The sequence below is a fragment of the Metopolophium dirhodum genome, chromosome 1 (genome assembly GCF_019925205.1).
Source record: "Metopolophium dirhodum isolate CAU chromosome 1, ASM1992520v1, whole genome shotgun sequence".
NCBI lineage: Eukaryota > Metazoa > Arthropoda > Insecta > Hemiptera > Aphididae > Metopolophium > Metopolophium dirhodum.
In genome coordinates, this window is record NC_083560.1 from 54,596,278 (window position 1) to 54,613,355 (window position 17,078).

At 30.0% G+C, this 17,078-nt stretch overlaps 2 protein-coding genes across 2 annotated transcripts; both read left to right on the plus strand.

The window, feature by feature from the left end:
* The first annotated feature begins 3,146 nt into the window (after positions 1-3,146).
* On the plus strand, positions 3,147-4,883 carry LOC132940160 (piggyBac transposable element-derived protein 3-like). Its single transcript, XM_061007606.1, has 5 exons — positions 3,147-3,163; positions 3,429-3,672; positions 3,871-4,097; positions 4,197-4,645; positions 4,693-4,883. Exons 1-5 carry the CDS (start codon positions 3,147-3,149, stop codon positions 4,881-4,883), a joined length of 1,128 nt encoding a protein of 375 aa, XP_060863589.1.
* A 3,566-nt stretch (positions 4,884-8,449) lies between these two features.
* On the plus strand, positions 8,450-13,206 carry LOC132936321 (DNA excision repair protein ERCC-8-like). Its single transcript, XM_061003023.1, has 5 exons — positions 8,450-9,162; positions 9,975-10,204; positions 10,664-10,959; positions 11,024-11,342; positions 11,675-13,206. The coding sequence occupies exons 1-5, from the start codon at positions 9,127-9,129 to the stop codon at positions 11,982-11,984; spliced, it is 1,191 nt and encodes a 396-aa protein (XP_060859006.1). The 5' UTR covers positions 8,450-9,126; the 3' UTR covers positions 11,985-13,206.
* Positions 13,207-17,078: the final 3,872 nt, after the last annotated feature.

Here is a 17,078-nt window from a genome sequence, read left to right on the forward strand (position 1 = left end):
CTCCCTGTCCAAAATTTACGAACGACTCATCCTCACCCACCTACAAGACAAACTCAAAAACAAAATCCGTCCCGAACAGTTCGCCTTCAGACCCGAACACTCGACCACACTACAACTGACCAAACTCACCCACCAACTGAGCGAAAACTTTAACAACGACTTAAACACTGCTTCCGTCTTCCTCGACGTGGAGAAAGCCTTCGACCGCGTCTGGCACGAAGGCCTACTCTACAAACTCTCCAAACTCAACATCTCGTTAGAAATCGTAAAAATCATCCAATCCTTTCTCACCGACCGTACTTTTACCACTAAAATCGAACACTCCTTCTCTACTACCAGACACGTACTCGCAGGAGTCCCTCAGGGCTCCTGTCTCTCACCGACGCTATACTTGACGTACATTAACGACATTCCAACGACTCCTAAAGCCAACCTCTCACTCTTCGCTGACGACACGATGTTCTTTACTAGTAATAAAAACCCCAAACGTGCAACTATTCAACTACAACACCAACTCAACCTCGCGTCCAACTGGTTCCACAGGTGGCGAATCAAAATAAACCCGACCAAAACAGTAGGCGTCCTCTTCGGGCGTTCTAATACAACCCACATTCCACCTCTAACCATCGATAACCAACCCGTTAACTGGTCAAAACAGGCCAAATACTTAGGCGTCACGATTGGACGTAAACTTACATTCAACCAACACATTCAAGACGTAACCAAAAAAGCTACCCGCGTCCGTGGTATGCTTTACCCCTTACTTAACCGTACTAGTCCCGTTCCGCTGAAAACAAAACTTAACATACTTAAACTCTACGTGACCCCTATACTTACATATGCTGGCTCTTCCTGGGCACCCTTTATCGGCCCCTCCCATTGGAGACGTATTGAATCCGTCCAAAACATCGGCATACGCACGATAACCGGTATGCCCACTATCATTAGAAACTCGGCCCTTTTAAAATCAGCCAACATCAAATCTATCCAAAATTCCATTTGCTCTCAATCAAAAACAATGTTCTACAAAAACTCTTTTTCCGAATACGATCATATCCGCCTCTTAGGTAAAACCCACTCCCCTCCAACCACCAAACGTTTACTCAAACCATACCCATTAAATTGGACTGACTAACATAACTGAACCTACCAATCAACCCCAAAATCCATCCACTAGTAGAGGCACAAGCCTGGAATAGTAAACGGCATAGCCACCCCTCCCAAAGCAAAGTAACAAGTCAGTCCATTTCAAACCTTCAACCTGTCAACAGCGAATACACAATCAAGCCAAGACAGCACTAGACTCCAGACCAAATTCTACGGTGACCAAGAAGATACAGCAAACAAGAGCTCAACTACGACGATCTTGTAAGCATCTGTTACCAGCCCGAAAACCTGATTCATCGAAAACAAGAGGCCTGTAGAACTACGACTATGCTGACAACCACTAGCACCACCGTCCGCCAGCGACACCAAGACCACGGCCGACGTGTTCAACGACGAACAGTGACCTGACGCGCAATCAAGTTGCCTACTCGGCACTTTCACACAGCGTTACACGTACCTTTAGTACGAATTGAAAACTGTGTTTGCCAGGACCAACTGTACCGACACCGAAATCTACGCCGATCACGGTTTCGCGAACACAGAAATTTAAATCACGTAGCCGTTGTCGTCTGGGAACCAAAACCGTCGAACCGACAGCCAGCGGAAAGAAACCGATGCAGATTTGGAACGACTAAACGCCCGGCGACGACAACTGAAAATGGCCCTTTTCAGGGTCACCACTTCACTCCGACACGGCACTTATTTAAGTTGTCCTCTCCGAACCAGGTTCACCGTTGGGGTACCACTTAACTCAGCTTGTACCGAAGACGGCTGGTTCCCTCCCTATTATTTGTACAAACTAATATATGCCGAATATAATGTCATATTGTAAATAGAGTCTGGTACGCACCCGACTAATTACAAACGCCCCCGATTGTGTTGACTTACTTATTTAAGTCCGGTTGACGCAAATTGACGCTGACTAGCCTCAAGTTTTGTAAATATATATATATAGAACTTATAGAAGTCATAGAAATAACCATACGTGATAATAATAAAATGATTGTTATTATTTATTTACGATACAGGTCGTCCATTCAGACGAACCGTATCTTCGGGAGTGGTGACTTCTCTGCCAAAACTGGTGAGTGATGACTTCTCGCCCACTTCTGGTGACTTATCAGCCAATAAATATAATATGATATAAATCTCAATAGTCTACGATTCTTCGTTTTTGAATTAGAACAAAGTTTGTTCAACAAACTAAGAAAATCACTACGTGAGAAATCGAGTGAATATCGAATGTTGAAGAAATTTATGTAAACCCCATAACAATTTAATTTAAATTTCTTATCTAATTTTTTTTTTATAAAGGTACCTAGATAACCTTATAAGGAATTTTGTATTTCAGAAAAATTTTTAGGAATTTTTTATTCAAAATAATTTGTACATTTTCTTTGATTTTTATACTTTTTGTCAAAATTCAAACTTAAAATGCTTATGAAAAAAAATTGAGACTGGATTTTTAAATATATTAAGAGCCTTGTATTAAATTGATTTTTCAATAGTTTTTTATTCTTGGCTTTTTGGTATTGAAATACAAATTATGAAAAATCTATATTTTCTAAAAAAAATTAATATCCAATTAAAAATTTAAAAATATCTGTTTTTAATAAAAAATTTAAATATATCAAAAAATCTATATTTAATAAAAAATTTCTATCAAGATTTGTATAATTTTCTTTTAATTTATCAAGATTTTTTTTTTTTATGGAATTACATTTATTAAAACACAAGGTGTACAATATAATTAAATGTATGTGTAAGAATTCCAGTGATTTATCTATCTCCATTAAGGGAATTTGATGCCGTGATTTTCTGTTTTTGTCTAACACACACGTCATCCATGTCCAGTGACCTATATGTAGTACACCGGTTTATCGCATCGTTATCTAATCTATTTTTAGAATTATTTTCCCCAATCTGTTTTTATCTACTACCTGAAAGTGTATTTATTATAACAAAACTTATTTTGTTCATAAGAACTGATAGTTTTATTATAAAACAATTTATGTACAGCAGTGTATTTTTCAGTCACCATGGCGTCATTTTCAAAGTAAGTAAAAACTATTTTGTTTATCTATAATTTGCACACACATTTGCAAAAACTATTAAGTAGTGTATGGTAAACATATTTTACAAACTGGGGTAGGTACACATTTTATTTATATTTAGTTATTTATTAGCATACCAAACATAGTGTCCTAAATGAAGGACACTGGGTACATCAGTTACTAAAATTATATTACCATACATAAATATGATAAAATATATTTTTATTAGTTATAAATACAATATATAACTTTTTTTTAATTGTATAGACAACTAACTGTTCACGAAGTAACCGAATTATTAGAACAAGGGGATATCGATGATATTTTGGACGATGTTACTGACATGTTTATGGAGCCACCAGTAAATGTGAATAATGACATCACTGATGAAGACAGCGATGATGATGGACCGATAGGTGATATAATTCACATGCCGGCTAGCTTACTAAACGCATATATAGTTATACATGATCCTGATACAGAGAACTCAGAAGTAGCAAGCAAACGCAAAGTAAGTGGTAAAAAAATACGAAAGAAAATAAAACAAAACATTTCATCTCGGCCAAAAAATAAAATAACAAAACAAAACCAAGATACTCAACTAACTGTATTATGGCGTCAGGGAGATCTCGAAACTCCAAATATTTTTGTTGATGATAAAAAACCTAATTTATTTTATAATACGTTACAACCATATGAACTGTTTGAGCTATTTTTCGACCAACAAGTGTTGAAAATGATTGTTGATTATTCAAATAATTATGCATCTAATAAAAACCAATCACTTCAAATTGATGTAAACGAACTAAAGTGTTTTTTAGGTATCTTGTTATTATCAGGTTATAATGAATTATCACGAAGACGTATGTACTGGGAAAAATCACCAGATACCCATAACGACTTGGTGTCAGGTGCTATGCGACGAAATCGTTTTGAGTAAATTTTTTCATGTATTCATTTCTGTGATAATAGCAAGCTTGACGAGCATGACAAATTTTCCAAAATAAGACCACTAATTTCCATGCTAAATTCAAGATTTTTGATACACACACCACATCAACAATTTCATAGTATAGATGAATCAATGGTTCCATACTTCGGCAGACATGGCTGCAAACAGTTTATAAGGGGCAAGCCTATTCGATTTGGTTTCAAAATTTGGGTTGGGACACTGAGATTAGGCTATGTAGTCTGGATATCTCCCTATCAAGGAAAAAGTGGTGATCTTCAAAATACTGAGTATGGTCTGGGTGCGTCAGTTACCATATCATATGCAAATAATTTATTGGCACATCGTATAGCTCCATATCATTTGGTATTTGATAATTTTTTTACTGGTTTGCCTTTATTAGAAAAGTTGAGTGAAATGGGTTTATATGGAACAGGGACAATACGTTCAAATAGAACAAAGAAATGCCCAATAAACTTGGCTGCAATGAAAAAAAAAGAAAGAGGTTCGTACGAAAGTTATGTTTCTGATTCGGGTATATTTTGGTATGTGCATGGAAGGACAATAGCATTGTTACCATAGCATCCAATAATATTGGAGTTGAGCCAGTCACAGCCGCAAAAAGATGGTCTGTTTCAGATAAAAGAAGTATACGATTACCGCAACCACAACTTATACATTTATATAACCAAAATATGGGTGGTGTTGATCGTATGGATCAAAATGTTTCTCAATATCGAATTTCCATTCGTGGTAAAAAAAAATGGTATTAATAGAGAGTTGAGATATTATCATTGAGTATAGATATATACTATACTTATACAATATATACTCAATGATAATATTTACATGCAAATTAAGACAAAAAACAGAGATGTCATAAATAAGGTGAAAATAATAAACAAAAACAAAAACAATATCGTAAATAATAATAAATTACAATTTGGAATAAAAATAAGGTAATATATTTTTTTTATTATTTTACATCATTACAAGCTATATATGAGACTTAAAGTAAAGCACACGAGAAAAAAATATACAGATATTTAATAAAATAAGAGGTTGCTGTGAGACAGGTATAGGTAATTTAATTAGAGTAATTATTTTCTAAGTTTTAGAAAAGCCATTTTTTTATATATTGTTTAGCAGTGTCATAAGATTTAGAGCATACATTTTTTTTGGTTTCTAGGTCCATTTTATTGAAACAGACCGGAACAAGATAGCCAAGGATCTTTGACCAAAAGTTGTATTTACATAATTTACAGTCATATTGTATGCTCTACATTCTCTTTTATTTCCTATCTGGTCTGTAGAAAACCAAGTATTAATAATGTTTTTTTTTACCCATAAAATTGCGAATTTTGCTTGCACTAGTTTTACTGGCAAAACTCCGACTTCTACATACATTTTTTTGTGTAGAACCGTCAAAACTATGATTGTATAGGCAAATTATTATTATTTTGTTTTGTTGATTATTTTCTGTGAAGACACCTCATATTATAATACCATACTGGAATACAGCTTGATAAAGAGACAAATATACAGTTCTAATAATTACCATTGGTAAAATTGATTTTAGAGAAAGAAAATGATGTACTGTTGTGCGTAATCGCATTACTATAGATTACTAATATGCAAAACTGGGCACTAACTAGTTAGTTTTAATACATATTAACTTTGTAACTTAACTAGTTGAATTTAATGTGTAAAATAGTCTAATCTAACTCGTTAGAAAAAAACTAACTAGTTATTATTATTATTATTTATTTTATTCCAAAATTCCAAAAGCTGTGCCTCAATCATGACATTATGGCTATATATGACAGACTATACATGCCTATAATCTATATTATAGATTATATTTGCTCATATTATATATTATTAATTATTAATATTTATAATAATGCACGCATAGGAACCACGGCTATAGAATGTTGATATCTACTAGATATAAATAGTATTCATATGGGTGGCTTAACCAATTAGTGTAGACACGATGCCGAATTTTCGTGGTAGTGTTATCGGTGGTTTACGTTTACCCGTTTATCTATATTACTATTTAACTATTACAGTATTACCTATATTTAAGATTTAATAACTATATTATAATATCACAATATCATATAGATTATATTATGTATTATTATTTAATACTAATATTTAAGTTGCCATACTGTTATGTATTTTTTTTATTTTGTTTCACCCTTTATATTCTAATAACTGATAAGTGGTATAGCAATTAATTTCCAAATAATTGAAATTATTATTTACCTTATCAGAACATTTTGATCAAATTACTAGAGAGGCTTAATTCAATTTTTAGTTTTAATCTATAATATAAGTTAGATAACCTATTATTTACATTTCAACAAAAAGGTTTTTAATCTATAAAAAAACTAACTCTAACTTAAGTTACTGTTTTCACCAAACTAACTTCTAACTAACTAAATTTTTACTAAAGTAACTTATCTAATATCTTCAACTAGTTAAAAAAAAATTACTAACTTGCCCAGCTTTGCTTATATGTAAGTTCCATCTTCAGTGTTCGTCAAATATTATACCCAAATAACGAATTCTTTGTACTCTGGAAATTTGTTTACAATTAATTCGTTTTGGTTTTTACAGAAAGTTAAATCATCAATTGAAATGTGTGTGTTGTTTATGGTAAAAGTCATAAAAAAAGTTTTTTTGGTTTTAAGAGAAAAGTTTCGTTTATTTAGATAACAAACTACTTTTTTTGTTTCAATTATTGCTTTATAAAGTACAGAGTCCCACGATTAGTCTGAAAATAGCAGACATGTATCATCTGCATATGTTATAATTGTCCCGTCTATAGTCATATTGCAAATACTGTTTATAGGTATATAAAATAAAAAAAATTGGTCCAAGAACACTGCCCTGGGGTACTTACTCCACATACATTTTTTTTTTGTCTCCTAGGGTACCATTTATATTTACTATTTGTGTTCTTTAAATAACTCATTATCCATTTCAGGCTGTTAAATTTAATTCCAAAACTGAGTAAGATTGTTTGTCGTGGTTGACTGTGTCAAACGCTTTAGTTAGGTCTAAAAATATTGCTAAGGCTTTTTTTTTTTGTCAAGAGCATTACTTATATATTTTGTTACATTATAGAGTGCATCTTTAGGACTTAATGTTGGTCTAAAATCAAATTGATTTTTTGATAGTAGTTTGTTTCTAAATATGTTATTAGTCGAGTTTTTATAATTTTTTCTAGAGTTTTCGAAAAATTGCACAGCATAGAGATGGGTCTCTAATTATTCACTTAATTTTGAATTCCGTTTTTATAAAGTGAAATTACGATTGCTTTTTTTCTGTTGAATATACTTTTTGATTAAATATATATTTTTTATCAACATTTTTTTATTTTCTATTAAGATTTGTTTTATTCAATCAAGGTATTTTTTTATTGAATATAGATTTTTTTAATAAATATAGATTATACAATACAATGAAGAAACTTGATAAATTAAAAAAATCACACAAATCTTGATAGAATTTTTTTTATTAAATAAAGTTTTTTATTACATTTATATTATATACAGATTTTTTTATTACCATATTAGATTTTTTCAATAGTTTTTTATTCTTGGTTTTTGTATAGAAATTAAAGTTTGGGGCATTTCCCCCCCCCCATCGGTAATTTTTATTTTTTAGGAAAACGAATTCTTTAAAAACGAAAATAATATCTTTTATGGTCCATGAAAATACAGTTCGTATATTTATTTCGGGATTATACGGTCCATCATAATTTGGTTTAAAGAATGTTATATTCCAGATTTTTACTGTCCGGGACTATACTTTTTTGTTTTGTATTTATACGTTCCGAAATTTTACAGGCTCCCAGTCAATCATTGGAACACCTTACCCGTTGAGCCATTTTACGGTTTCGACTACTTGTGTCTATATTATATATTTATATTAGATTGATGAAATATTTTAGACTAAAATATTTTTCGGATAAAACACCGTTCGGATCCAGGTGTATTTTTATTTATCTCATAAATATTCGGATGAAATATTTTTGACTAAATTACTGTTGGGATAAATTAATAGTTGTCTTCACTTATAATTTTATATTTTCTGTTTATAATATATTTTTCGGATAGAATACAATTTTATGAAATATTTTTTGTTTTATTATTTTTGATGAAAACATTTTTTGAATAAAATATGTCGGAGACAAAAAAATGTTACGACATTTTACGCGTTCCCACTTTTGGTCGCTTGGCGAAAACCATAGATAACACGTTTGTTGATTATCTATAATGGTTATCTCATTATCTGTGAAAAAAAACAAATAATTTGAACACACGATGACACGTAAAACGTAATGAGTAAGCCCGTAGGCATAGTAACTCGATTATTCTAATATTCCAATATTATTATGCTCGTAGGTACAAGCAACAAAATAATATTGCCGCCTTGAATCATATTATCAAGCGTGGGTACTTCGTTGCCGCCACAATTTAAAATAATATTTTATTGTGTCGTTGATCGTGGGCAATATTATCAGAACATTTTTGATAGCGTCTCATAAAATTAAATGGGCTCTCGCCTCTCATATTGGCGCGCAGTCTCGACTTATAAACGACACACAAATAATATTATTTACAAGTGGCGGACTTACCCGTTGTGCCAGCCTTCGTCGGCGGGCGGATCGGCCGTTCACTCGAAACGGGTGGCGTGAGTGGATTGGACCGAGTCCCCTCGGTGCGCCGGAATCCCGACCACCTCATCCCGCCGGGCCCACCCTGCGGTATCCATAGCAGCCGTCACCGCGCTGTCGCGTCTCGAGCTGCACATCGTCTACTGATCTTTTGATACACCTAACTACGTAGTCATTCCGTTGGATTCGTGTCGACTAGCTGACGAAGTGACGATCGACGCACTGACGGTGTTTTGCAACTATTGCAAGTGCCCCCCATAAGTGCACATAGACTGCTGCTCCGTTCGGGTTCTGCTCTGTTGTACGTACAAACGTATCCTGTCGACATGGAACGAGCACCGTCCAGCGGACAAGGTCCCAAGGTAAATATTACGTGTCTTGGTCACCAACTTTGTAAAATATGTACATCGCCATCGAAACAATGATTGTCGATTAACGCAGATGTACCGTAATCTAGTTACGGACTGCCAAATGTTGAGACGGGTTTAATATTTTCTTCTACCAGGCCACAGAAATGACAGTACCTAACATGATCAATTTCAGTGGTGTAATCATACTGATTTATCTATGGTATACAAAATAAGCATTTCTAAAAGTTTACCTTAATTAAATCTTTCACTTCTTCCAGTTTTCAATTATGACAGTTGTCGACACGCTATTTTGTTTTTTGTATTCGTATCAAAAATGCCCACAAAGAAAAATATAATTTTAAAAGAACCTACAAATGCTCAATACTTTACCAATAAAATGTTTGATATTTATTTTATTACATGAAATACTTTAATTTTGGCTGTACTTGCAGTAGCATAAAACTAAGGCAAGCCAATATATCAATATGATACGGCTAAAATAAACGCACTGTATACAATACCTTAAATGGCTCATTTAGATTATTTACCATGAATTATTATGTTTCTTTACTGATATATAACAACCATTATTAAAGGGTACAGCCTCATATTATACTATTCTTTATAATTATTTCACTTGTTAGATACCTATGCTACTTCCCAAAGTTTATAATTTAATAAACTTTTTTCAGATATTTTATATTATTTGACTGCTTATTTGTTAGTTTTTGTTAAATTTATAATTGAAATTACCTAATTATTATTTGTTAATATAATATTGCTATGGACAATATAATTTTAATTGTTTTTGGTACTTTTAACAGAGGAGAAAACCAAATCGTATTATTGATCTGGAAATAAAACGCTCCATTGGAGCTATATCTATCACGGAATATAAACGTCGTATAATTATTAATGAGATTAATAATGTCGCGTATGCACTTCATAAAACATCTTTGCCAGCAATTTACATTAATCCAATGAGTACAGGCGCTCCAAATTATGTGCAAGATGATATTTTAGGTATGGAAGTTGATCCAAAAGAAAGTAAATGGTATGTTTATTTTATAATGTAAAATTTAATATTCTGGGTTGTAATAGGAAATTTTAAAAGTTGTTATTGCTTCCATATCAATACGCATTAAGAGTATATTGTCGTTAGATATGATGCATATCTTTTAAAGTGAAGTTAGGTGTTATAAAATTTAATTTTATAAGATCTTCAGAAAGTTTTACAGATAATATTATAGTAATTAATATTTTATGTTTTAATTCTAAAAAAAAATCTATGTTATAATTTAAAAAGTAATTATTCCATATTATGCTACTTTCAAATGGTTTGTACTTTTGTAATAAAGTAAAGATAAGGTTTGAAATGTTGAAGTATTAATTTTAATTTTTTTTTTCGTTAACTTAATAATCTACTTGACTAATATAAAGTAATGGACTTATATTAGAAAATTATAATTTTAAATTTAAAATATATAAATTAAAATAATATTTTATTTTTTAGTTTACTAGTCATATCCAGATACAACAGTGTAGCTATTTACAACGTTTCACAAAATGTTCAAATTTTTGATCAAATAAAGCGAATGACAATTCCACATGACCCTATTGATAATAATGGATCACCAAATTCAGCACATTGGCTTTGGGATGGTACAGTATTTACAGTTTGCACTATGGATTCTGTACACTTTTGGGATTCATTTACTTGTAAGATAATTGAAACTGTGAAAATGCGTACAAAAGTTTTGAACCATGTGATGGCTGCGAAAAAATATAGTATTAACAAATATGTTGCAGGTACTACATAATTTAAATTTGAGATTAATTAACTTTAAAAATAAGAAAAACATTTTATTTCTAGTGACAGGAATAGAAGGACACGTATTCATGATTGATATGATGCATGGTATTGTTGTAATGACTATGAGAAATATTGAAAAAAACCCTATAAGAGCTATCCATTGGCATCCAACAAATGAATTACAATATGTTACTGGCAATGACAATGGAAATATTTACCTGTGGGATATTCGTTTTCAAAGAGATTTTGTTTTCAAATTCAAAAATGAAGATTCCTTCTCTGTATCAACAAGCCATACTAATCCAGTTATTGGGTTACGGTTTTATAATGACGGAAATAGTGTTATATCTGTTGATAACAAGGGAGGCATCAAAACTTGGTAATAATTATTATTTATTAACTATTAAAATTGTATTTGGATTTTTTATATATATTATATTACTGTTCAATTGTTAATTAATGGAAAATTAGTGCCAGTATTTATTATTTAGTTTATTAATACATTTGGATGTCATATTGACCTTCAAATATTGGATAGTTAATTTAATTTTTCTTATGAAATTTATGTTATAAGGTTGAAAATAAAAATCAAAAAAATACATACATTTCTCTACCTAAAATATAGCAACTTTTCAATTCTTGGAAATACTGTATTAAAATATTTTTAAAAACGTTAATTAGAAGCAGCTAATGGTAATTTATTTATTGCAGGGAAGTTAGTACAGGTCATCTACGTCCTAACCACTATGAATCTGTAGCATTGTGTGACCTTAACAAGAATCATATTTTTAAAGATTATCAATTTGCTGTTACTGAAAATTTGAAAGAAGACATTGTGTTTTTGCCATCAAAAAGAGGAATGAGAATATTTGATATTGAAAGTGGTGAACATTTACCTTTTTCTAATGATATACCTCTACCGATGAACTGTGCTACTTATGATAGTAAACGATTTTGTGTTTATGGAGGATCTAATGACTTAATAAAATTATGGACACCTGAAAAAAAAATGACTCAGTGAACTGTATGTTAACGATGGCAAATTTTATTAATAAATTTATCATTGCATCAATTTTATCTTACAGTATTCTAATTTCTTTCCCTTCATAATGTTATACCTTTATATTGTCTCAATTTATACTAGGTACTACATTGTTATTATATGTTTTATTTTCCCTGTAAAATTAGTAAAAATTTTAAATTTTACCTAGTTTCAAAATCTGGAGGTTTACTTAGCCCCAAAAATATTTTGTCAAGACCCAATGCTTGTACAATTTACATTCAAAGTTCTGCGTGCTAAATATAATATGACCATTATTTGTAAAACAAACCATGAAATATTTTTTTGGATTTAAACTATTCTTAAGAACTGTAAGTTACATCAAACATGCAATTATTTTTTCAGTTAATATTACAATGCAAGGCCAAATTACATTAAATACTTAATAGGATGTTATATCCACATTAATAAAAATATACATTTATATTATTTAATATAACTTATAAAATTTAAGTCTTACTGTAAATACTTATTTTGGGAGAGTAAAACGTTTAAAATAGTTATAATGTATATATATCTAGGAACCTATGGATTGTCATAAATTTCCTGATTCATTCCATTGTACTCGGGTTGAGAAATTTAGTGTTATTTGAAAAAATGATCACACTAATTTGTCTTCAAAAACTACTAGTTTCATGGTTTTTTGTTTGTTTGAAAGTTTAACGAGAGTTACCTAATTTCATCCTATAAAAAACTAGTAAATACTAACATCTATACTTGTCACTCATATAGCTTGAATACCCAATTGGAATATGTAAATTAACATGCAATACGTACAATTGCTTATATTTTCTTACATGATAAATAATCAGGCATCGGGTCCACAAATAAAATTTGTACATAGTTACTATACTAGTTCATTGATTTAAAGATCTCTATATTTATTTTAATTTTTGATTATTATTATATACAACTATTTTTCTTTAATGTATTAACTATTGTTTATTAGTTCTTATAACATTTTGTGTATAATTGTTTAATTTACTATGAATACAATTATAATTATAATAATATGCTATTTAAGTTTTGTCAAAAAAATACGGAGTGATTTAAATGATAAAGAAGTTCAATGATTTTTTGTAATATTTTTAAATACATTATTACTATTATTCTATTATAAGTTATGCATCACGCATTAAAATGTAACTTAGAATAAACAATTTAATACATGTAATTTTTTCATTGTTGAATTATAATTTATAAATTACAGCTATTGGTGAATGATGAATAGCAGGAAATGGCTTGCTCATGTAAACTTGACTATAATTTAAAACAAGCTAGTGTTATATGAATACAGGTACAAAAAAAAATACATTTATTCTAAGCATAATTTCAAAAAAATGGTATTAGCATATTTTTGTACCGGTTTTAAGAGATAATGACGTCTTGTACAATGAATTACTAAGGCTACTCATCTAATGAATTATGTGGTTCTTGAAAGAAATAAAAAAATGTACTTTTTTAAAATGAATAAAATAAATATTACCACAGCCATTATTGTTGTTATTATTATAATCGTATGGGTATATAAATCAAAAAAGATAACAGCAGTACAGATAAGAATTTAAGAATTAAAATAGAAAATAATATAATACAATATTTATATTCAAACAACAAGACAGTCATAATTTAGTTTCTAAACCATTCAAGAATATACAACTTAAATCAATATTTTTATTAGCTGGTTGGAGGGCACTCCAAATTTGGCCTCACAAGTCTATTGTTTGTGGCGATTAAACCAATATAGACCAATAGAATACAACTGTGGGACACGAACACGATTTAAGATATAATCGTGGGCACGAATTAAGATATATCTTGTAGTATATCTATGGGGTTGTACCAGTAAGTCCAACATCGAGACTATTCAATGCTGCCAATATTGCTCTCCAGTATTGTTGCAGCATGTTGGTACGACAGATATGACATTATCCACCGAGATATTTTGATGATTGCATCCACGATGTAGAGAAGAGAAGGCGGTAACACTCGGTTTGGCCAGGAGAAAAAAAGTGGCTTTGTTTTCGACGGCAAATTTGTAGTTTAAATAATATCCACCCGGGAGCTAAACACTATATTTTGACAATATATTTTAGACACATGTGTATTGTGTTTTATTGCAATGAATCAAAAATATTGTATTTATGATGGAGAATACCTGTGTGTACCTGCATTTATTTATTGGTATTTCAATAAGATAATTTAAACGTATGGTATTCATATTGCAAATCATTTATTGCCTTATGATATACTTTATTCAACTGCCTAGAAGTTTACAATTGAAAATTATAGCAAAATTGCAGATAACAGAATACAGACCATTACAAATTTAATAATTTCTATATATTATAAGTAACTCAAATCTATTTATATATACTTACTTCTTTATATTTACTTTTAATTCAATATTTACCTAATATTGGTATTTGGTACCTTCTCTTAAAAATATTTAAATATATCTAAAACACTATTGTATAAGTATAATACATAAAATAGTATACATATAAGTAAGTAGTTATCACATAATATTAAAGATGTAGTTACAACTGGGACTGTTTTGACAAATTTTTTCGTTTTCTCAGGGTTTAAAGTGGGAAAAATTCCAGAGGGGACTAATGTCTCCATATAGTTTTAACTTTTAAGCGTTCAATTTATAATTTTATGTATAATGCCTAATGTATAAAATCCTAATTTGTTAAATGGGACATATTTTAACCATCATCAGAGGTAGGGTTGACTGATTCCTCCTGCATCCCCCCCCCCACTTTAACCCCTGAATGTTCTGTGTTGTGACTTATAGATAATATCCTGATTTGGGTAGTATATTTTACAAATTATGTTAATATAAATAGTAATCTAGATTTACTAAAATAAACAAATGTGTTATTTAATTAAAATTATAATTATATCCCAATCAGATTATAAAAACAAATAACTTAAAATTAAATATGTTATAGCTAGAGCGCGGATTTGTATGCACTTAAAAGTATTGAAATATGCCATATAATATGCAGTAAAAATCATGAAAATATACAAAAAATATGCAGTAAAAATCATGAAAATATGTAAAAAATATGGAGTCAAAATCATAAAAATATGTAAAAATGTTTTATTTATTTAAAATGTACAATACAACTTATAATAATTAATTACTTAAATAGGTACTTCATAAAAAAAAATTTAGGGAATTTTCTGAAAAACTTAATTTATTTTAAAATTGTATTTATTATTAAAATTAATAATCATGTGCATTTCAAGTTTTTCTTCTGTGAAGCTGTATCGTTTATTGGTTAACATATTTTTAAAAACTGAGAACGAACGTTCGACGTCAACCGAAGTTATTGGGGAATATTTGAAGCTACTTAGTATTGTCGGGTCTTCATAAAGATCTTCGAGCTGAACGTTTTCGCGGTATGTCGATAACCGACTGACACAGCAAGAGCGATTAATTTTACGTCGTAATCGATTATTTATCTTATAAAGGTTTAAATAAATATATATATACATTATTATTTAGTGACTATGAAATTTAGTTTTAATTTTTCTACTTGACAAAATATTATTTTATACATTTTTTTAAATTTTCGCTTCAATATGCAATAAATTTTGAATTTTGCCAAAATATGCAAAAATATGCAATAACCTTTAAATATGCAGAAATATGCAAAAAAAAATTTCTCCATTAGCTTCAAATTATGATGATTCGTGGAGATAACTGACAACAATCCAAAAATATTAAAAGGAAAAAAATATGCAATTGCATAGAAATCCGCGCTCCAGTTATAGCCTATAGGAATATTGTAATAAAGATAAATTAATATATAATACATTTTTACAAAAGGTTAAAATTTGATTTACTTAATATGTACCTAATAGTTATTTATTAATTATAGTTTATCTTACATCAAGATAAAAGTTATAAAAATATTGTTTATTATCTAATAATTATCATATTAAATTATAATATTTAAATTTAAAGTATGAGTATCCGGATCTTGAAAATTATTTAATATGATTTTATGTACAAATAATTTATGTAGTGTATAAATTATTATTAGGTACCAAATAATAATAATACTCTATATAATCATTATATTATTGTGGAGTAATGCTATTTGGTAATTATCTACTTAAAGTTTATAAAAAATCATGTAATTATTTTTTTGTCTTTAATAAAGTCACAGTATCTTTGGAGCTCTAAGCAATGAAATATTTTTTCCTTCACTTCCACTAGTGTATCTTGTCTTACAGCCTGGTACATAGGATATAGCATTTAATTATTTAATTTACCTATTAAACTTTTAAACTAATATTTTAAAACTTAATATAATATTTATTGTTCGGTAACTAAACATTTAATAGTAGACATTTAAATGGACAGTCATAGTTCTTACAATAATTCTAATAAATTTTGAACAATATTGGGAAGAGATTTATATTTTAAATACTATTTGTTATGACTGGAAGTCTAATTCTATATGTTTATTTTATTGAATTCGTGAATATATGTATACAATACATTAGTTTGGTCTATATTTAATACACCATAATAGCAAATAATTAATATAACCGGCCTTCGAGTAATGTAGCAGTGCCTAGCGGTATTCATGTTAACTAAATTTTTGCCGTCAAAAATTGTGCCACTTTTTTCGCGGAGTGTTATCACCTTTTCTTCTTTACATCCTTCTAGGATGAGATTACTAAATTTGCTCGCAAATACGAGATAAGACTGAATCAACACACTAATCTAACTACCCGATAACTCTCAAGGTTTATGACATATACTCTGTCGGGTCCAGCAAGAGAACGCGATGTGGGCCGACCAAAATTGGTTTTTCTGAACAAAACTCTGCCATAGGAGAACCAGTTTTGATAGCAGGGTGACACGGGTGGATTCACAGAATCGGCGCATTCTCTCGCTAGACAGAGTTTAGTATAAAATATTAGACTAAGCCCAGAGCCTCTCCACTGGGAGTGATAACCTAAACATATTTTGTAGATTATATCAACCCAAAACATTTATTTATTTAATATTTATACACCTTTGAAATGTTT